General features: G+C 37.0%; 1 protein-coding gene across 19 annotated transcripts in view; it reads right to left on the bottom strand.

Moving 5' to 3' along the window:
• KDM6A (lysine demethylase 6A) overlaps positions 1 to 23966 on the bottom strand; it is a 151949-nt gene that overhangs the window by 38495 nt on the left and 89488 nt on the right. For 4 of the 19 annotated variants that reach the window (XR_005601988.1, XR_005601996.1, XM_039552533.1 and 1 more), the window contains 12 exons: positions 21151 to 21205; positions 18370 to 18404; positions 15982 to 16047; positions 14737 to 14830; positions 9790 to 9916; positions 7139 to 7237; positions 6551 to 6770; positions 5853 to 5987; positions 5256 to 5411; positions 4495 to 4590; positions 2484 to 2588; positions 1487 to 1882 (listed from right to left, as the gene is read on the bottom strand). Coding sequence is in view for 7 of the 19 variants with exons in the window: in XM_039552533.1 (XP_039408467.1) it covers positions 1487 to 1882; positions 2484 to 2588; positions 4495 to 4590; positions 5256 to 5411; positions 5853 to 5987; positions 6551 to 6770; positions 7139 to 7237; positions 9790 to 9916; positions 14737 to 14830; positions 15982 to 16047; positions 18370 to 18404; positions 21151 to 21205 (1584 nt within the window). In the remaining 12 variants the exon portion in view is untranslated. Of the gene's footprint in view, positions 1 to 1486; positions 1883 to 2483; positions 2589 to 4494; positions 4591 to 5255; positions 5412 to 5852; positions 5988 to 6550; positions 6771 to 7138; positions 7238 to 9789; positions 9917 to 14736; positions 14831 to 15981; positions 16048 to 18369; positions 18405 to 21150; positions 21206 to 22499; positions 22788 to 22855; positions 22876 to 23966 lie in introns of those variants that run through there. The other 15 variants (XR_005601989.1, XR_005601997.1, XM_039552549.1 and 12 more) reach the window with 9 other exon arrangements.

Below are 23966 nucleotides of genomic sequence, written 5' to 3'. Positions count from 1 at the left end.
ACGAGCCAATGCAAAAGAAAATTGTTGAAAAGAATCCATTTTTATATTTACTTGTAACTGAGATTTTATTTTGGAAAGGATCCAGTTTGGAGGATCCCAATGGTGATGAAGTTTCCTCCTAGTCTGGTTTTCACTTGTCTTTTAGAACGGCTGCTACACCTATTATAAGCAAAATGTTTTTGTTAATTACAAACTGCATTACGCATGTCACACCTGTATACGTGATTTCTTAATTCCTCTATGGAGCTTAATTACTGATAAATAGTTCTTTAAATCAAGAGTTCATTTGGTACCTGTGGAGAATGTTACAGACTCGGAAACTCTGCTGAAACCTTGATGCAACAGGCACAAGAAATGGCACCAACAAGCTTTCCTTGCCTTTCCAGAAACATCATATCCATGAAAAAGAGCCAGCTCCTACTGCCATTTATTACTTGCCCACTTTATGGACAATAGCACAACAGTGCACAACTTCTTTCATACAGAGAAAATACAAAAGTGAATTCTAATTTAAGCAAGAGGCAGTGAGGTGCACAGGCTGCACATCCCCCTGCCATGTTTCAAAACGGTACTGCTTATTTAGAGGAAACTTCTGAAAATTGTAACACTGTTTTAGTTTTGAATAATCATGTTTTACACAAGATTTTCCAGTGTTATCTCAGCCTCTGTTGCAGTGTATGTGCAGTTAAGTATCTGTGTATGTAAGCCCACTGACAATTCTTCAGCATTAAAGTAACATGCAATATTAATTAAACAAGAAATGCTCGCAGTTTTGAGGAAGAAAACAGTATTGTATCAACTGTATAACCCATCTGATAAAAGTGAATTAAACCATTATGGTATTTTCCTATAGAACTCTTCATTACATCCACAAGGTTTGTCTTGGAAGAAAGACATTCAGGCTGGAATTGAAAAAAAAGCTCCATCTTCAAGTTCTAACACATACACGAAACACCCTCACACACTTTAATCCCTATGGATTCTTACTGGCATTATAATATTTTTCTGGAAGTAACACTGTGGTGCTGAGTGCTAGATATTAATTTTAAAGATCACATGGAAACAAGATATGGTAATGATTACATCATGGCAACAATGTAATGTCAAAAATAACTACAACATTCAGTTTCCCATGAAATATGCACATTCCTCCTACATGAAAAACAAAATCACAACGTTTCACATTAAAGAAGCAACAAAAAGATGTACAAGTATTCCTTTTTAAAAAACTTTTCTGTGAAGTTGGGCAGCTGAGCACTATGGAACTGCCCTCTTTGATTTATGATCATTTCCTTTATCCTGAAAGGAGTTCACCTAATACACAGATTTTTAACAATATTAAGTACCATGCAGGTTTAACCTATGTTTTATCTGAATCTATGCTATCAACTCTAGGGAAAATGTGCTTTTACAAATGAGAGCCTTCCAACAGTGACTTGCCCAGGAAGGCTCCTGAGCGCACTCTATGAGCAAACTGAAGCTGTACCTGAGTGGAGTTGGATAGTTGGTTTTTCCACGGCTCCTCTGCGCTGCTGGTCAGGTTTGTGCGGTTATGAGGTAGAGAGAGTGCGTTTCGCTGCAGGTAAGGCACGTTTCCATTACTTCCACTTTCTGTTATGTGATTATTGCCTATCAAAATAGTGTCTGTACTACCCAGCGTTCTTGCTGTGCTGCAGGGAATGGGGCCTGCTGGAAAGGGTCCATTAGCCATAGGCTGCCCGGGGCAGGCGGGACGGATTCCACGCTGAGCGACATTAGGCACTCTGGTCAGAGCAACCTGCGGCTGCTGGCCAGAGACAGAGTTTGTAGGCAGTGATGAATCAGCTGTTGGCCCGTTAGGAATTCCAGTAGATCGTACCTGTGCAACTCCTGTTTGTCTCATCTAATGGAACATGAACAAAGCACAACAACATTGGCTGTGGAACTGAGAAAAGAAGGATCATACAAGGTTTGTGTACTTTATTGCACTGGTCAGTTCCAATTTTATCCTCATTTTAAGATCTTTACAGTTGCTTTTGAGAACCAAGATGACTGGCTCATAAAAATACTGAGTAAATTTTAAGTAAAGCTATCAGCACACTTTTTTTTCTTGGCCCTTCAGTTTGAGTGTTTTACTGCTGATGCTGGACAGACAGGGAGAGAGAAGTGAACAATGACAGGACGAGAGAAAAGCTGCAATACTATTTATTACAGCCAAGTATTTTCAAGCAAGACTGCTTGTAGATGTGTCCACTCACTTTACTTTGAAAGTGTGGCTTGAAAACTTTTACATTAACCAGCTGCCCTATAATAAAACACAACTGAACTCATTACATTTCAACAACTAATCCACAACTATCCTTTATCCAAAAAAAATGAATTAACGTAACGCAGCAAAGGGCATGTGAACTCTACACAACAGAAATTCTTTAGAATTCTAGAAACACAACAGACTCCATTACTGACAAGAGTGTTGTAGATAAGAAAAGTATTTTTGTTCTCACCTGCTGGTGTTGCTGCATCAAGACAAACTGACTCTCCAGCTGTTCCAGCATAAGTTTCTGTGCTGGATTTAGATTATTTCGGTTTGCACGCAGCTGTTCCAAGTGCTAAAAAAACAGCAGTGTGGTTCATAATCATTAAAATTGCATGGGCTTTTTAATAACTTCCTTGCATAAAATACTAAAAAGTATCCATGAAGATAAGACTTGTAAAGCTGAAAATAATCAAGATTTCTGCTGAAGACTCAAACATCTTTCCATACACTCTCTTGCAAACAAACCTTATTACTAGTTACTAAAACTAAAGAGACTCTGTAAATTATTTGAGAGTATAATTATTACTGCCACACTAAAATTAAGTGTGCTGGTACCATAAAAGAAAACTACATTTAAGTATGATTAGATAGAATCCTTATCATAATTACGTAGATTTTAACCTTTTTGTACTGTGCTGGTTTTTTATTAATACTGTTCATCAGAAAGTGAATTAAACCTATAGACACACATGGAAACGTCTCCTGAAAATACAGAAAAAACCCTGAAAATGGAATGATTTAATTACAGAGTTACGATATTGACCGCATTTTCAACTGATAAACCGAGGTAACTATTACCAAAAATCTGATCTCTGTATTCATTTTAAAATACTCAGCACCCCACATCATTCTACCAATAAGTCTGCTGCTGTGAAGTGGTATGACTTAAAAAGCAGATGAAGATGGTTCATGCCAAAATCCCTGGATTAACAGTACCTTCCACTGAATTCCCTCTGGAGGGGAGTGCAATGAATAATATATATACACACATGTATATGCATGTATATATAACATGTTATATCCATCCAGCCTTTGAGCTGCCAATTTTGAAAGGCCAACTTTGAAGATGCAACAAAGTCTTTTTTATTCACTCTCCTCTTGCATCACACATTTTTGGCTCTCCTATTTATATATGCTGGAACCTTGACAAGCTATTGCCAGCACATCCAGTCTACTGTACTCAAGAGAGGCCTACTAAGGTTCTGCTTAGAGGAGGAAGTTAGATCTGGAAAAAGGTGAGACTGAAAAGAGGAAAAAGTAGTAAAATACAAAATAAGCACAGAGAAATAATGAGAATGCTGAGGGGGAGAGAGAGAGAGCAGTACAGAAAAATGACTGAGGAAGGACCAAAGGGGTGGGGAGCCAGGGAGGGAAAATTATACAGTATAATAAAGCCAATATTGTTCAGACAGAGAAACAGCTGAAGAACTATATTGGAACTGAGGGGAACACTGCTCAGTTAATGAGAATGCCTTCTGCCTCTGCACTGTGCTCCCTCCTATTTCTCTTTGCATCCAAAGCAGTATCTGGAATGCATGGGTAAAAGTTTCCAGCAGGGCCTGATTTTCAATATATGGAATTCCTGCTGAAGCTCACTGCATGCCCTAACAAACTGAAGAGACAACAAAACTTCCCCAAAAAAACTACCTGAAACAAGATTTCCAAACTAAAACCTAGCATTTCATATAATTGTATTAGGTGACATAAAGTACAAAAAAGCAGCAGCAGATTTCATTGGAGTAATCATTTTGTAGAATGTACTTGTGTGTTTATGCAATTCGATATGAGAAGCTACCTCAGAGGAAGAGATGGTATTACAATACTTCTACACCTCTTTCAATATCCCCCACATTACAACAAGTCACAAAACTCACTTTGCACATGAGTGTGACAATTTGCATATCTGTCTTTAAAACGTCATAAGAAAAAATATTACTGTATGTTCTTGCTTTATAAATTATAAAATTCATACAATGTAAGTGTTCCATTTCTGCTAGAGATCATTTAGTTTACTATCTCACATAGAGAGGCCATAAATATTAGAAGAACTTGAAATACACTCTGGGAATTATTTGGTAGTATTTTACACTGAATTTCAGGAATGTGAAACTAGAACATGTCCCAGATTTATTTTCTTAAAAGGAAGAAGGAAAGGAATAAAAAAAATAACAGAGCTTCTCAAGATCTCCCATACCTACCTGTAATTTCTGTGGTGTCAAACACCAAGAATGAATTTGTTGCTGTACAGGAGGATGTGACACTGTATGGCCACTGCTCCAAACATCTGAAGTATTCTGAGAGAAAACGTTACATTAAAATCTGTGACTATCAAAGGGCCAACAAAATTTCTTTTACTATCTAGATTTCATCTTATTCATGTAAGAACTAGTCATTGTTTCAAGAATAATAATATAAGAACATATAATATAATAGTAAGAATGTACTAAAATATACCAAATCTCATTCTACCATTCCCAATAGTATCAGAGTAGTCTGAGGAAAAAGTTAATGATACCTAATACCATAAGGAGAAACAAGCAAATCAAATTATGCCATTAACTTAAATGTATGCTACTTTTAAAACTGAATACTTTATCTACTATAACACTATTACATGATGATGAAACACTTGAATTCTAAATATAAGCAAAGGCAATAGACAGGATGACATGATTGTCTCCCTCTCAATCATCAGACTACAACAACTGTACTTCTTCACTGACACAACTACAACTGCAGTACAGTGCCACCAACCTGCACTGCCCTTATGCACCTCCTGTCTGAGCTGGAATCTGATTAAACATATCACTGAAAAATGTTTTTTAAAATTTCTAAAAACATTCCCCACCTTGATGCCAAAGGATTAAAATTTACAGCACAAATTCTGTGCCTGCTGCATCATTTCAATGCATATTTCCATATAATTTTGGTAGGGGCTCTAGTTCATTGGAATATATACCTTTGTTGGACTAGATGTTCTTTTCCTCTTGGCAGGACTGGTCAGGTCATCTACTTGGCTAGAAGGAATCATGTGTAGTGGCAAGGATTGCTGTGAAATTGGTGTTTGAGTGAGGCCTAGTACAGGTTCAGTATTTGGATGATGAGGTTTACAAGCCTAAGAATCACAGAAGGAAGACAAAAATATGGTTCTATATATTCTTAATGCTTTCCTTTCCATTTTATAATTTTAACAGCCCACATATATTAAAAGGGCCGAGTAGATTTTCTGAAGCTGATCTCAATAACTGAAAAATCAGTTTCCATATGGTCATCAATGGAGGAATGTGTACCTTTCACGGGATTATTAAACCACTGCAGCATTTCTATTTAAGATGAAATCTTTTAAAATAATGAAAATCCACAAAGGTTCTAAATTGGTACCCCCATATTTCTCCCACATTACAGGGAGCTCCTTGATCTAATATCCCTCTGCAAATAAATCAAAGGCTTCTTTTAATAAAAGCCAATCCTGTGCTCAATAAAATAAGCTTGACCACTACCGATTGTAAAGAACCCTTAAAGCTGGGCACCTGCAGAACATAACCCAACTTCTCACCTGCTGTGCTGTGTTCATGGCACCCTGCCTGGAGGTAAGCTCTGCGGGGATTGGTAGGCTCCATGCCTCCTCAATACTAGGAAGTAATTTAGTTTTATTCTGTAGACTACCTTGTGGAAGGTTACACAACTGAGCCTAGGAAAAATTATGTAAAAAGCAAATTTAACACAAGCCTACTTTAGTAAGAGCAAGTCCATGAAATCTTCCTAAATGCTGTAGCTAATTATGTCTTAAAGAGAGGATAGATTTAAAATTTTGGGGTTTAGAAAGGTGCTAGGTATAAAGAGGGTAACCAGAATATAAACCTTTGTGAGAATCAGAACAAAGATGAGCTCTGGATTCAGAGGTCTCATAATTCCTTTTTTCTGAAATTGCAAACAAGAGTGAAAGATAGTGTGTTGCGTATTCTCACTATATGTTATGAGAACTTAAAAATGTAGACAAATACAAAGAAAAAAGCAAAATGATGTAAAACAGTATGCTTTGATTAAATGTGCAAAATAGGGTTTACAAGGAATTAAGTTCCACTTAAAAAATGAAGAAATAAAATATTACAGGCTATGATATGCTTACAGTACACATGAAAACAGGTTATACACACCACAAACAACTGCAAGTTAAACTCGTGTGTGACTTCTCCCCTCCCCTCTGCTGTGTGTTTGAAGAGTATTTCCCGCTGCTTAAAATGTTAGTTTTACCTGTAAATACTTTATCCGTGCTGCAAGTGCAGAGGTATTACTACAATTTTTGCTCCTAGTTGCATTTAAGTAGCATTTAATGGCATCCTGAGGCTGGTTGCAGGACTCATAGAGTGTGCCTAGGTCCATCCAGGCTGCAGCATGGCCATGGTCCAATTGTACAGCACAGATATAGGCCTGTAAAGCATCCATAGGCTGATTTTGCTGTTGGTACAGCACACTGAATAGAAAGATTAGTGAAGTTGAGAATTAATAACAAAGTCAAGACACAAGCAAATATACACATCCCCTCCCCCAACCCCTTAATAAACACTGGCATTGTATAAACCACAGTAATAAAAAGAAATGTATAAAAGTTTAACATGCAAAATTCACGTACGTAACATATTCAGTATTTTAAAAAATTGAGAAAGTAAATATAAATTCATTATTTAAACTTCAAATCGGACAAGTCTGAAAACATGGAGGTATAAATGAAAAAAATTTTACAGTCCCTCTGAGTTAACAAAGGAGTTTAAAAGCTGATATTCTTTATTTATACATATTAGCATGGAATTATATCATTGCATCACCCTGTATCATTCTTACCCTATTGAACACCATGTATCTGCACTTGCTTCTGATTTATCAATAGATTGCCTATAAGATATAAAGGCATCCTGAACTTTCCCAATACTTGAATAGCACCTGGGAGAAGAAAAAAAGAACTTTGGTAGTATTTATAGAAGGTAATCATTGAGCATGGCTTACCAAGACTGATCTGATAAATGTTAAGACATGCAAATACACACTCAACATTTGCTGTTTCTGAATGCCGGTCATAAGCAGACTCAAACATCTTAACGTGTATTACTAATTATTTATTTAAGCACACCAAAGATACTTAAACCCTGGATTACTACATTTGTAAGGGAAACAGCCACACCACATTTGAAAGACTTGCATTTCTTTCACTTGTGATACCTTATCAGTCAATAAAAACAGTATCTATCAACAGATAGCATTACAGCAAAACAATTGAGTTACCCATTTCATCAAACAAATGGTTATAAAACTTAATGCTCTTCAAGACAGAATTATGGAGAGATACGGACCAACTCAATCAGGATGGTTCCTGACTGCCTGGGAGGCTTTTTATGTGCCTTTCCTCCATCTCAGTCATACTTGAGTAATGAACAAAACTGTTACTTGTACTGCATATCTAGAGCACCAAATTTTGTAAAAAAACTCATGTGATTCTGTGTTTTTTTATATTGTCTTACTTTAGTATTTTTCATGTACAAATTCTAAGGTATTCTGGCATTAAAAAGAACTACAATTATACCAAAGGGAGTAATACCTCCAGTTTTAAAATTAAAAGCTCCAAATAAAGCCAAGATCAAATATCCATCTAAATATATTTACTAGTTTAATCAACAATAACTGTGTCTTGTATTGTTTGTAACAAGTTTCCTTGTTGGAAAAAGACCTGACAACTTTCCAAACACATAAATAACAAAAGAAAATTTATTCTACTAAATAATAAAAAACAAGCAGAACAGTACAGGCAAAGGTCTGTCAAACGTGCTACACTTTCAAGTATTTTGAGGCACACTAGGAAAGGAATACAATAAAATATAGTATTACTTTGCCTAAAAGCATCCATTAAGTCTGAATACAGAGTTTCAGGAGATTGTTTTAATGACAGTCTAACCTGATGTCCAACAGACATGTTTCACTCTGCCTGTGTATCACACACATAAAGCCTCTCATTAGGGTAGCACTAACATTAGGCCCCCTCAAAACTTTGGGAGATGCGACTTTTCCAGTGGGAGAGGAGGTTGGTGGCAGTATATTTTTGAAAGACAGCTTTAACCAACTTGCTGTCTGGTTTGGACAACCAGCAGAGGAAGGAACAGCACAAGGGAATACTTGAGGAGGGAAAAAAGAGTGAATACACAACCCCATAACCCTGTTCTTCTCCTCTTCTCCTGCCAGTGTATGGACTGGAGAAATGGGGCACAGCAACGTATTTGCTCTAGCCCTCCCCGTAAAACACAAGAGATGCTCCCACTAAATTCTCCACCCCATTTCCTGCATTTCTGCCCCTTGTCTGCAGGGTCCTTGGCTTCATCCGGACCACCTGAGAGCAGAGCACAGCAGCTGCACATTGGGAGGAGCCCCAGCTCTGTCCTGCCTGAGAACTCCATTTGCTCAAGGCACCTGGAATGTGACTACTGAAGAAAAAACAGCATTTCAGCCCAGTGGAAGGTAAGATGCACAAGATGATCCCTGGCTCATTTTCCCTTTTCCCTCCACACTTGCCCTAACCCTCTGCCCCGCACACTCGGTTCTGGTGCCAGCTGGATGAAGATCCCTGTTTTACAGGAACAGCTGGAGAAATAGAAATAGCATGACAGAATCAAAAATAGGTTCCAGCTGTATGTGACCAGAATTCCCAAGAATGTCAGCTGGAACACACTGAGGTTAGGATATTCATTTTATTTTTGCCTCATTCTTCTAAAATGTATTCCTCAACAGAATGCCCTCCAAGCTTTCTCCAAAACCCAAGTATTTCAATAGTTACTGCTGGTTTAAGTAAAGTACTCAATCTTCTTAAAAAGGACACCAGGAAAGCTGATCAAATTTGTACGATTTACATCTGGAAATGTTATTTTTAAAGTAAAAAATATTGTCAAAGGCTGCAAAATTAACTAAACACTTAAGCACATGAATTTATCAGCCTGAGCTATACATTCCCATGTGTGTCCTTTAAAAATGGATGTCGGCCTAGGAAAATATTTGTATTTTAGTGCAAAAACTGAGATTAGAGGGAGATTCTGAGATAATACAGAGAGAAAGAATTACGAAGAAGTTATAAAGAAAAGTAACAACATTCACAGAGGATTTACAAAAAAGAGGGAGAGAACAGAAGATGGAGGAGGAGAAACAGGTAAAACCAGGCAGAATATATTCAGATTACTGTAAATGTGTAGACTGAATAATAACTACAATAAAAGCAGAGCCACTTGGGTAACATACTTCATTTCAACTTCCAATCTATATTCATCCCAAATATGTTAGCACCTTATATTTTTACACACTTCCCGGAAAACTTAAGACTTCAGTAGATACATACAAACTTTCCCCTCATTTTTCCTCTGAAAGGATTAAGAACAAAACCAGTGTAAGATACTCACAATAGTGAGTAACCTCAAAATAATTTACAAATATAGTTCCAGTGTCTATAAATTTCTCACCTTCCAAGGAAATACCAGGATTGACCAGAATTTGGATCTGCTTCTAGAGATTTCTGGAGATACTGTATAGCATAGCTTTCCTTGGTTGCCTTGTCCCCAAGCTGATCCACGGTGTGATGCATCCAGCCTACAAAAAGAATCCGCAAATGGGAGAAGTGAAATTCCCCAAGACCATTTAATACTCTGGCACAGCAGCACTTTGTAGCATTGGTTGTCTCTTTAAAAATAAGAACATCAAGCAGTAAAACCACTTATATATAACATTATGAAATTTTAAAAACTTCTGAAGTTCTATACTAAAATTACAGGCCAAAAAAGACCCAAAGTTAAAAATACTTTCACGTACTTTCAAAGCACTTTTTTGGGTTTAAACAATTTTCTAAGAGATTAGTAGCACAATTACGAATTACTCAACCTTCTGCTATAAAAGTGAATGTTAACTCTTTCCTCCTGTGAACACAGACCCCTTCCCTGACATTGTGGAAAATACCACCATTCTCCCTGTCACACATAGCAATTATGGTTTTTATATATATGTGTGCGTGTGTATGTATGTATAAAACATGTACAACATCTACAGATTATGTTGTTCACTCCTTTTCTTCTAAATCCTTGTATTTGTCCCATATCTACATTTGGACTGAGAATTTTTGCATCTCCACTCAAATCTTTCTTACATTGTCATTTCCTCTTCACTAATACAATGTACTTTCCATTCACCTTGACAAATGCAATCACCTCTCATCTACATAACAAATTAATCTAACCACACGTCATATTCTTTCAAATGCCTTTTCTTCTTTCATTACATTAGACAAATTATTCATCCCCACTTTAAAGGCCTCCCACAACCCATCTTCCCCAATAATATTTTACATGCTATTAAAATGCATCTTTGCTCTAGCAGTGATGCAAGGCTTGGTTACCACTTCAAACAAAGCACCTTCATCACCTTCTCCAGCTGCTCCTCATCTGCCTCTATGCTCATATGAATTCCTTCAAGCAGCCACAAAACCATCTCACAGCTGTTCATAAGATGAGTACAAACGAGGAAATCTTTTGTGGCCAGCAGCTGGCTGGCTGAAATCACTGCATACCACAGTGCTCAGCAATGTCTTGCTGTTTGCTCAGTAGCCATGTATTTGTATCAACAAGCCACTGCTTTTCAGAAAATATTTGTAAAATATAAGATGTGACAAAGGACTGTCCCTGTGTGTTTAGAGTGTCCCACCCATACACAGCCCCTTGTGGAACACGATGACACCAATTTCGTAAAATACCCAAGGTTTGTATAAAGTTTGGTTACTGACAGAGTTGTGCACATACCTGCACTGCCTGTCCATTTAAAACCTCTGTGAGCTTAAATTTCCAGCACACAAAATCTGTGTTTTTTGATAAAGTCTAACTACACAGACAGGCAAGACTGAGGACTGAACTGATGAGCATCTGCAGCTGTACCTCACTCTCTGTAATTACACTTGCCTTTATGTTTTTTATTCTACCTGTTCTACACAGCTCATTTTTTTATTCAATGGGCTCACACTTGTTAATAGACAGCACGCCACTTCTGCAAATGGACTGCCAACTTCCAAACTTCAACAAAGGCAGTCAAACACAAAACTGCATCTACTGAACAACATTTGCCTGAGGTGGTTTAAGAAGTATCACTTGAGAATTGTGGTCACAAGCACAAGTTCAAATATTTCATGGGCTGCAAGAAATGCCAGGTTAGGAGTCAAGTGGTTACAGTGCTGAAAAAAGTACTTTATCTTGACTGAAAATCGATCAAGTCAAAAATCTACCGATCGGGGGGAAAAAAAATAAAAACCCCAGTGATTTTTGCAGACACATAACACAACTTTGTGTCATTAAATTAATAAACAAGCCATTATTTTGATTCAAATCCCAAGCCTTTGAAGTTCTTCAGCATACAGAAAATACTTGTGCTTTAAGAAAAAAAGGCTTCTGTGAGGTTGGTTACTGGAATTCACCTGAGCAACTGTACATTAAGGGTATATGTACCAGGTGCTGTTCCAGACAGAGCCTGAGATAAAGATAATAGTTCAGGGATTATGAACAAGGATAAAAAAAAAAGACATTAAACAATTTCCTCTATCTTTAGAAACCTTGTGTGCCTATTTTCTGTTTCATCAGAACCTTGCTGGATTGAAAGATAACATGTTGTATCCTTGTGAGATCTTTACTGAGGTTCACTGATAAAAAAGAATGAGTCTATTTCTAGAAGACAGAAATGAGAACCAGCAATCCCCTATCTGGTTTCTCTGCTGAAACAAGGGTTGCTTCCCAATTTTATCTTCCTGCACAGGGAGTTGAAAAAGGCAGAAAGCAAGAAAGGGAGAGCAAACAAAAGTTTTCCACTAGAATAGCACAGTCAGAGGAAACTGGATCTGTTCTTGAGCATAAAATGAAGAATGCACATAAAGAAGGCGATGGAAAACCCCTGCTAAGCTGTGCAGTTTCCCATTTACAAGACCTATCTCCAATTCTCAACCAGCACAATTGACTATTTTTCCAGTACTGGGACATTTTTAATATGATAAACCAAACCACAGACCTTGTCCATACTTCACAAATGTTCCATGCTCTTTTGCAGATCTGTGCAATCCCATTTGGAACAAATCCCTCTGATGTGCTAGCCTAGCTCACGTGCCTTTTCTTCATGCTTATCAATCATTCTCACACTGAACTTGTGACAATCACATTTTCCTCAGTAAACATGCCTGTCTCTGAAGAGATGAACTTCTTCCCCATTTCAGCACCTTGGATGCCCCATCCAACCACATGGACAGCATCCAGGAATGCTCCTAGCCAAAAATCATTGCGAGAGCACTTAGGGAATTCTAAGCAGGTATTTATGTTGTTCTTACACTCTTCCTTATGCAACCGCTGAGTACAGCTGGAAAGAATACTGTGACAGATTTGATCTTCAGTCTCACTAATTTAATGTCATTTTGGGAAAAGTGATGAAAAGAATTGTTGTCTGGAAAGCAAATGAACAGCAAAAGGAACGAAGGAGCAAACTGCTCTTCTGCGACTGGAAAAATCTTACTGTGATGTCTACCTGAACTAGTCAGCACTCATCAGCTCAACTGGGTATGTGTTTATTTGGGAATCACAGGGCTTTCCTCCACAGTCACAGCTTTGGAAGCCAGCAACAGGAGCAAAGATTTTAGTAATTCTCTCACAAGACATCTGAACTTGCCTAAATTCCAATCTGGCTCAATAAACATTAACTAGCTAAGGAAAATAAACAAAAGATATTTTCAAACTGATTTTTCCTGTCACAGTTAAAAAAAAAAAAAAAGAGTTCAATCTAGAAATACAAATACAAGTATGTTTTGACTGGGTTTTGCAAGTAGCATTCTGGCAGATGGCAGGTATTTTCTATTATTTTTTCGAAGCAGCAGTGCACCACCCGGACTGTGCTTCCTGAGGAGGTGTTTTTATTACCAGCTGCTAAAGACTAAATCTGCGATAAACACCAGACTCTGATAAATACCACTGTTAACAGAGAAGAGCAAAGGAAATGGCATTATTCCTTCAATGTTCCAGTTAAGACCACTCTATCCCTTTCTCCACATAGCAGATACCCACACAACAAAACTGGGTGACCTACGCTGATTGAAATAAAGAGAGTTAATCCAGTTTTCAGACAGTAGACAATTCTCAAAGTCACTGCTCTTACTGCTAGCACAGAGACCTGTGGCAGGATTTTATGAATACAACCACGTGACTTTGCTTCTATTATGGCAACATACATCAAATAGAGATGAAAAAGAACTCGTCAGCTCTTTTGAGAAGCCTGTCTTCCACTGATCAGATGCACAGCCTTTCTGGATGAAACTGCTGACAATCTGTACTAGGTGACATAATACCAAACAAAAAAAAAAAAAAAAAATTCAAAGGGCTTACTGAGATGTAAGCAACACTGCCCTGTGAGAGCAAAAAGAGCAGCACCCAGAGTCCTGCAGCAAACTCCTCCAGCAGTTTCACTTGTGATTTCACAGAGATGACTCAAAATTAGCCCACTGATTTTGACATTTTGTCACAGGGTACAAATTATCCCACTCCAAATCCATACACAACCTGCATCACAGAAAAAGAAAGCACTGTGGCTATAACTTAAAGCCAGTTACAAATTTGAGTTAAATGACCATTATGTGAAGAGGGGAAAAAAAAAATAATGGGCATAAGCAGGCTAAATTAATATATAGAATAATAAATCAGATGAAGAACATGGAGAAGGTGAATGAAGAAGTTCTGTACTGGGTTGAACAATTTTAACAAAATATTCTGGAAATACTTTTATATGGCATGAAGGACAAAAGCATTTTATTCTACCCACTTTTTAGATTATCTAAAAATTATTTATCAGCTTTCTATAAACATGGAAAATGACAATTTAAAAAACAGTAATTCCTTTTCACTTCTTATGTGGGTTTTTTTACGGAACCCCATGATAAACCTTTTAGTTACAGAAATAGGCTTTCATTATCTTGTATAATTAAAGAGAAAGAAAATGTAAATTTTTTAGTTGCCATGTTCTTCTAGTCTGACACAGAGTATTTAGGTTTACTGCATTTAGCCTGGCTATTCAAGGGATGTTATCAGAGGCAGAACAGAGAACACAGAATTCCAACTGCTGCCCTCTTTCTCTGAAAGACCACCCTCTCACTGCCCAAAACCTAACACACATACTGCAGCAAGCCTAAGAGCTTTTTAATTTTGTAAGTTTAATTAAAATATTTTCCTCCTCTCTTATTTACTTGACTGTCTACTGCTACATGTTCTACTTGGGTGAAAATCTCACGTACCGTGCGCAGTGTGCCTAAGACTCGCTTTGGAAACGGAGCCTTAAAAAACACTGCTGAAGGCAAAGATGGAAAAAATGTAACACAGAGGAAAATAGAAGTTAATTTTACATACCTAACTGCTGTAAGACAGTTGCTTTTACTTGTGCAGGAAGGTTTTCGATCTGCAAAAGCTGTTCATAAGCTTCCTTTGCAGAGTGATACTTTCTCTGCAAAAGGAAAAAAGTAAATGGATTAATCATAGAGCTTACAACAGATCACCAATAGCAACAATTTCACAGCACTGACAGCACACAAACACATTGACAAAAAATTCTAGAATTTTTTTTTTTTGCATACAGTGCATATGAAAGCTTTTATGAGTGATGTATATATAAGGTAAGAGAATAACTTCCATAAATAGAGTATTTTAATAGAAACTGACTACTTAAAATAATTGAGGGAAATTTGCAAATTATTAAATTTTGTCAATTCCTCATACATGCATTATGCTTCTTACACTACAATGAATATTCTGCTTTTAAGGGGAATACTTGAATGTGCATCTACATCTGAGAAAACCCCACACAAATTCCTCCCAGAAAATTTGTAACAAAAACAAAGATCATCAGTAATTGGTGCCTGGTATAATTTTGCCTCTTTCCTTCCTTCGGTATTTTTGAACTGCCTCTTTCAAGATATTTGTTGTTCTGGTAAGAGTCCCACCGCATGTAGAATTAAAAGGATTATGCCTAGATAATAAAGGTATGACATCTTATTATCTGCTGTGTAGTTTAGGTGTGCCTACAGTCTGGAAACACTCAATTTTCAATTCCCTATACAAACAGGTGTGGGTACAGAGAACACATTTCCAGGTTAGGATTGGGTCTTTCTTGACTTCTGTGAACTGTATGAGCTGTTTTGTATATATTAAAGGTTAAGACTTCTCAATCATTACATGATAAATTATTTGCTAATAATTTCAGCATTTATCTTTGCATTCCCTAACAATAATTGCCTAAAAGTGAACGTATTTTAAATTTTAAACTGTTCTGTGCCTCCTCTTCCACAAATATGCTTTCAGATAATTCAACATTAGACTTCATCCTGGCAAACAGATGAAGAGAGTATTAAAATAAATGGGGCCACCTAAATGCAAATGACCATGGCTTAATTACATTTGTTTTAAGCAAGGAGTACACAGTAATGAGTATTGGTGTTTTGAAGGGACAACTGGGAAGAAGACTCTAAACAATTAAATACCTACTAGAACTTAAAAATGTTATCAAGTTCTTGAAATCTCAAAATCACAAAAGACAACTCTGGTGATTTTAAAACCTTATTCTAGTCAGGAAGAAAAATTAAAGCAGCAATTACATACTTTCAAATGGAACAAGGGGAAGTTGGTAGAAAAGATTTTTAATTGGTGTTCATGAAATGCAGACAACTGGTAAGAAAACAAATAATATAAATAAATAAAATATCCATGTCCAGCAAAAGAAAAACAATCAGGAAAAAATTTTAAATTTAGCATCGGGAACAAAATTTGTAGTTTATGACTATGGATGTTAAGCAAATGAACAGAAGTTCACTGTAGAGCATGACAGCAGAGGCAGCAATCCAGATGTCAAATTAGGTAAATGTTAGTGCCTAATAGTCACACTTTGAAAAATATATTTATAGGCTCAGGAGGTTTCAGAAAGGCCTATCAAAATAGAGCAGGTTTTCCAGAGCTAGAGTATTTTTTACTTTTGTTATTTGTTACAGCATTTACCCTTTAGAAATCTGTTTACCTAGATGCCTTAAAATACTAACAAAACCTGTCACAATGTTTACATTTGGTTTTATTTCATAGAATCAGAATGGTTTGGGTTGGAAAGGACCTTAAAGATCATCTAATTCCAACCCCCTGCCATGGGCAGGGACACCTTCCACTAGATGAGGTTGCTCAAAGCTCTGTCTCACCTGACCTTGGACACTTTCAGGGATGGGGCAGCCCCAGCTCCTCTGGGCAACCTGTGCCAGGCCCTCACCACCCTCACAGGGAAATCAATATGCTAACTCCAAAGTCCTTGATGTTTGGCTGCATCATGAATGGTCTTAGAAATGGAAAAGGGGAGGAGAAGCCAATCCAGCATCTTTCCATAGACACCGTACAAGCCATCTCACTTTCACACGTGAAATAACAGAAACCAGCATTAAACACCATAAAAACCACTGCTAATTCTCATCAGCACCAGGCTTGTCTCTTGTGCAGAGCCTGGCAATCCATCATTTGAAGTGCAGTACTGTGGTACTTAATTAAGGAATGAATTAACTTTTTCATTAATATTAAGAGAGTAGATAATTTTCAAGTATATGGAGGGACTCAAAAAACTGTTTCACTGTGTCCCGCAAAAGAAACCGAGCAGCCAGCCTGCCTCCAAAACCTCTCTCATTATGTCAGAGATAATATTAAGAATGAAGCCAGGACTCTTTTGGTTCTCTTTATGTTCTGGTCAAATTCCAGAAAACAAGATACCCCTCCCAACCAGAACTGTGAGACAAACCAAAGAGCAGAATGCACTGAAACTTTTTTGCTCTGACTTGCACTAAAACAAAGCTCCTGCTGCCTGTATTTCTCAGCCAGAAAGCACAGCTTAAGCACAGCTAACAGTGGTCACACACTTACACAGGACACCTGGCACGGTGACCTGGGCTGTTTAACTTCCTTCTGATGTGCTGGAGTAAAACAGAACTAATGTGTTGAATGGAATCTGGATGGTGGCCAAGTAAGAACCACAACAATCCATGAAGTTGCTTAATGGTGCGTTGGGATGGGATATTGCTGTCCTGTCATACGGCTTTGCACCAAAAGCATTCAGAAGAAAAATGTTCTGTTTATCAGATTTATATTTTTTATTTATACAGAAATACCTAAGGCCACTTTTCACTGTGCCATCAAAAGACAGCACTTACTTTCTAAGTGACTGAAAATACAGTTTATGTCTGTCATCCATTTCATTTACAACAGGTTTTGTTTTCATGTCACATCCCTTCCTCAGACATATGATACCTAGACACGTGGTAAAAGGGCACAACATCTACATTACGTACCCAGCCAGTCAAATCTCAAATATATCATAGCTATCTCAGTAGCCACTTGGTTTCAATTTACTCATATTCTGGAAGCTCAGGAAGTCCTGTAATTTCCCAAAAATTCACCTGAAAAGCTCTGTGGTAGCATCTGACACAGAATTAGTAACACAGCTCTATTTGCTATTGACCTCAGATCCCTAATGTCACATGCACCAATTTAATTTGCAAATTTAAAAACTTTTAAAATTACACTTAAATTTGAAAATTTCATGTCAATTATACTTAAAAGGCACCTGGGCAACTGTGTGTGTATATGAGAAACAATATGAATATATATATGCATGAATTGAGAAACTTCATAATTTAAAATCAGTATATAACCTTTTAAATATAAATATAATTATAATATCATAAAAGAATTTTCCTAAAAGTTGTATTTTGGGATTTTTTTTTTTTGCACTATAATTGGGAGATTAGCAAATATGTGTTTATTAAGATAGCTATTCCATTTTTTAGCATGACACTCCACATAAAAATGTTTTTAATTTAGCCAAAGCAAATAAAGTTTCTTGAGTGATTCAAGACTTAAGACTAACTTTACTAGAGCATCCGTAATCTGAATTCCACCGATTGATTACATCACATAGTTTAAAACTCAACCACACCTTACAAAAATGAGCTTAAAGCTTACCTGGATTTCATATAAGTGGGCAATGTGAAACTGAACTGTAAGAGTGGGAAAATCAAAATTATTAGTTTTAAGGAACAACAGCAATTACAATGTGTTGCTTTGAAGTGAGGGATAAACGACGTTTCAAATTTATCAATGCAAACCCAAGAAATACTACATTTTGAAGACACCAAAAGAGTATTTTTTTACATTGATATATTACACTTAACATACCAGACCTGACAGAAAATGAATCTGTATCCTAACAAAGCACAAAAATTGCGAACAGATATTGAGAAAAGCAGTCCATGGATTTTATTTGTATTTTGAAACAGAGTCCCCACTAGCCTTTCAGTAAACTTAGCAATAAAATCTCTTGAAGCTGAGGTAAGAGAACACAGGTAATACTTTCTGTACATAACCAAGCTAGAAATAAACATTTTCATTCAGCTGCCAAGGCACAGACTAGCTGGGTTACAGAACATTATGTTACGCACTGCCAGTTTTACATGGGATCTTAAATTTAAGTGGCTTTTTCTTCCTTTTTAGGAATTGTCTTTCCCCTGTTAAACTCAACTAAGTGTTAATTGCAGGTGATATTCTGATTATTACTGTAAAGCATTTTCAATTCCTCATACAAATTGTCCAGAATGCCATAATACTACCAGCACCTCCTGCAGGTAAGAGGATTGCTGGGCGGAAAAAGAGAAATGAAAGTTGCTCAGGAGTAAAAGCAGAGGGAAAATTACCCTCACACTGCTCAAATCATCACAAAAAAGACTTGAGAACTGCTAATCTAGACTATCCATGAACCAGTAGATAGCTAAAGCTAATTGAGATGAATGTAATCCTCATTCTGCTTTGATGAGGAAAGAAAAGTTCCTTTGAGACAGACTTTTGCTCCATGTTCTTGAGGATTACAAATAAGAAAATACCTGTGTTTGAGTCAAGCCCAATTTATTTCAATTACACAGATTTCTTTCCCTTGAAGCTACAGAATAGTGTGACACCAAATTACCATACAGGTAATAGGGAGTTCAGGGTTTCACTCTGGGTCGTAAGGGAGGGAAAAAAGTCTTCCTTTGTGCACTGCTTTGTCCTTCACTATAAAGACAGAAGCCGAATGCACTTTGGAAACCAGGTCAGAATGAAATGCATCATCTAAAATTTTAATAAACTTTTTGTGTTCCTTGCTAAAGGGCACATAACACACCCATTATGTTCACTGCATCATCAAACTTCACTCTGTACTGATGAAAGAAAAACCCTGCTTTTGTTTCCAGAGTTCATTATCTAAAAAATCTCTCTATTTTTTTCCTCTCCTAACAAAACCCTTTCAGTGTGAAGCTCCAAGATGAAGTGATGCCTTGGAGGGGAAAGGAAAATTAAAGGTGTCACATTAGAGACTGCCTAAATAGGAAGAGGAGATGCTTAGCACTCAAACATTTCTGCTAGGAGCACCCTCAGTGTAATGCCGCTACTCACCCAGCCTTTAGAAATGCAAGGGGGAGGATTAAATAGAGCATTTAGTGAGGGTACTCAACACCCCAGGGCAGGGGGTGCGGTTCTCCTTCCCAGAACAGCACAGGGGGACCTGACCAAGCCCCTCTCATTCCTCTTCACTCTCTTCGTTTGGGTTTGTCAGGCAGTGAAGCCTTTACATGGGGCCACCCCTCTACAAAAATCTGGGGGCAGAGAGGACTAGGAGGGAAGGGTTAGGAAAACCTTACAGAAATCCAGAGATTTAGTGAAAACCGATAAAGTTAGTGAGAAAGAGTATGAACAAACATGAAATACAATACAGAATCACGTGTCTGGCAGAAAAGCAATAAAAGCCTATTGACTCAGGGAGAATTCTGCGAATTTTTACAAAATTATCTGTGCCTGTTCCTGATAAGTGACAAAGCTTTGAAGACGGCCTTGAAGCACAGCTGGCTCTTTGATACAGCCAGTGGTTTCAGCCATGTGAACAAACTTCCTTTCACTACCCTTGATCACAGAACATTCACAATTCCATCCCATTCATAAAGAAATGCTTTTAAATATTTTATCCGATGCCTCTGAAGTTAAGACTTAATTAGTAACTTAAGCTCCACAGCATGAAGATACCTTAAAACCTGAAGGAATCATCTCCTTCACAACTCTCTGCCTTTTAATTCTTACAGACTCCAAAACACGGAGAAACACGTGTTTATTCTTGCATACAATTCCACTAACTGTGGATAAATACCTGCAGGACACTCTGTTACAGCCAGCAGTACCTGCTGCCTGTGACAGATCACACTGCACTAAAGATTAAAATGTTCAAATACAGACTAATACACAGTCAGCATCAAATAAAACAAAATACTGAGTTTTTTACCTTTCCTTATTTCTACAGTCTAAGATTGATGCTGAATTTTAGGTCTATAAATTTACCTGGCATGAAAATAATCACTGAAAATTTACAGATTATCAAGATGATGCAAAGTTTTAAATAATTACAATTAAATGTGTGCCACGGCACAAGCACTCGGTTTATAAATAAATAAAAAGCGGTCAAACAGTAAGTTTCCTCCAGAATTCAAGTCTTCAGAGTAATGAATAGGCTAAGTCTCAATTTTTACTTATTCCATTTACTGAAACAATGCACAATTCCACTGGAACATGTCTCCCTCGAGAGAGGAGACAGGTTTTGTAGTCTCCCTCTCTCCATACCAATTATTTTGATTTTGAAGCACCTGTTCATTAAAAATTGATACAGTCGTGAGCATAAGACTTAAAACAAATCCACAACAAAAGAAATACTTATTGGTTACTTACTTTCAGCGTTAGACAAAGTGCAGGGGTTGCAGTCAATCAAAGCTAACTGAAAATGCTGGAAAGAAAAAAGAATTATTTGCTTTTTCAAACAAAGTAATACTAACACTTGGGCAAACTACTAAGAGTAAATCAATCTGTACTTGAAAATCAATACTGCATTTTACCATGTGTCTTAAAGAAAACAGTTTTCAATTTTTGTTCAACTGCTTACTAGAGGAGAGTAAATTTTTTTTATTGCCAACACTGCAATGCTTCTAGTAATTTAAGATGGCAACAGACACCTTCACGAAACAACTGGAGTAGCATCTGGAAGGATGAATGCATCAAATGAATGGTCGAAACTGGAAGATCAAGTTTAAATCCACAGCTGGGACTGCAGATACACCAGCTCATAGCCTCACAGAGATTAATACTTAAGTTCTCAATCTATCTAGAAAAATAGAACACTATTCCTAAAAAATGAGTGAATTTTAAGTCTTTAAAAAACTGAACTCTTGTCAAGCATTTAATTCGAATACCTCTACATGAAAACATGAGTTCTTAAGGAGTTCAGAAGTTCTCATATCCTCTCTTCCAGATGTTGAGAAAACTTCAGTTAAACATTAAAGCTTGTTTAATTTTCATCACTTTTCCTCAAGGAACATGAAAAATATCTTTTAAAACGTATCTGCATTCTTAGTTCTGAGGTAAGTTTTTCACTCTTCCATAAAGAAGGTCACAAAAGCAGAGCAATGAAGTCTGTCTGCAAGTGTCATGTTAATTCATTGATCACTACTGAGTTTGAGACCCAAGTGTTTTAAAATGAATGGAACAGGCATAGAAACTCCAGTGCCTCTGTTCCATAAACTTCCAAGAAAATCCCCACACGGTGTAAAATTTTGACTGACATATTAGTTCAACAGAGAATAAGGCCTAGGAATACAGAGCCCAGGAGTTACCCTGTGAAATACTACTGTTAATAAATACAATTATTTACAAAACACAGTGTCAGGTGATTTCTAACACACAAAACATGATTGACGCTTTAGTATGCTTTGTTTTCTTAGCTTAAAAAAGGTAACTTAGCTCCAACTATTCAGGATGCCAAACTAGGTGGCACTGGGAGCCTACTGGTGTAGCTGGGAAGAAAAAAAATCTTTATCAATGGATATATGCAACACATTTTCAGTATTGTTGTATTCAGAGCTATTAGATGCTACTTAACTTTCCTCATGGTCATAGTAACTCCTTGTGTACAGCATGTCTGTATAAAACCCATCTCTGAGATTTGTAAGATTTTATCAGACCATCACTTTTCCCAAAAACCCTAATTTTAGCAGGGACAAAAAATTAGAAAATTAATGTATTACCCATAACAAGACAAGAAGAATGCTGACACTCCCATGGGCTCTGACATACACTGATGCAGCTTCCTCCTCACTCAATTCATCATTATTATTTGTAACATATAACAGCATTTAAGAAATGAACCAAACTCAAGCCGAATAACAACACAAATTCATGATTTATAATGAACATTTTAGTAATATCCCCCCAGAAGAGAACACAAAAACCAATGGATTCACATTGTAAAATAACATTTTAACCTAAGCACAAGCATTAAATAATAGCTTACAAATATTAATTATTAGCTTATTTCTCTGCTGTGCCTGTTCCTTTCTCTACTGATCAGCAGGCAGACAACTTACAGTCTCCCCTCACTTACATTGCAATGCAGGTTGAGTGTCTCAGAGACATCCTTTAGTCTGTTACCATAGTGATTCTACTAAGCAGGCAACTTTAAAAAAAACAAACCTAAATAAAAATAAAATGCTCTATCTTAAATTGCATTTTGCCTGCCAAAAGAAAAAAAAGGCTCTGGCCTGTACAACTGAGTGTTACCAATCTAAAAGGTACAAAATCCTTCCTGTACAGATGTGTCATCTTGCACCATCACTTAAAATTACTATGAAAAGATAAAGCAGAATGGAACAGATTTGCTCTCACCTAGCAGTGCCATTATAAAAAATAAGCAGATCTAAAGAGAAAAGATTGACAACTGTTCTGTAGCAGCTTTTCTGAAGGGTTATTGCAGTGAGACTCACTAAGAGAATGCAGGCAACCATATAAGAAAATCCAATCATTTTAATATATAAATATGCCAATAGTATCAAGTGCTATACAGTAAAAAAAAATAAAAGCAGAAATAATTCTCAGCAATGCCTCCTAAAAATTTAAACATTCACTGCTACAGTAGCCAACTTGTGAAATTCGAAATCCACATTATGAAAATTTTCTAAGTGTGGTAAATTTCTACTTGTACTGTTCAGTAATCTACGAACAGTAAAGAAATTGATAAACCAAAGCCAGTAATTACAGAAAAATACACCGTTAGCACTAGACAGTTATCACAATTAAAAGCAATACACAGAAACCCCAGAACCTTTCAAACCAAGAACCTCTGAAATGCACCTACACAAGCAAACCTACACCTCTTGCCGGATAAATAATACATAGCTCCCCGTTAAGTATTCAAAATCAGACAAAAAACCCCCATGCACGAATTCTAACACATCGACCTTGTCAGCCAAAAGCAGATCCACTAATCACAATTACCAGCACCACAAAATTAAAAAAATAGTAGTAATTTCCAACTTCCATTTCTGCAACCAACAGCAGCGGCTGGCAAACATCTGCACCCCTCTCAAATATTGCAGCACTGAGCTGGCTACTGCTGTGTGGAATAGTTGTTATGCAGGAGAGGCCGCTGCAGCTCAGAGACGACACACAATACCTCAAGGCAGACAGCAGTCTATAGAAATTCAAATCCCCAGTAA

This window comes from Corvus cornix, chromosome 1, assembly GCF_000738735.6.
Source record: "Corvus cornix cornix isolate S_Up_H32 chromosome 1, ASM73873v5, whole genome shotgun sequence".
NCBI classification, from domain to species: Eukaryota; Metazoa; Chordata; class Aves; order Passeriformes; family Corvidae; genus Corvus; species Corvus cornix.
Note: the sequence above shows the minus strand (reverse complement) of the source record. Positions and strands in the feature narration are given on the sequence as shown.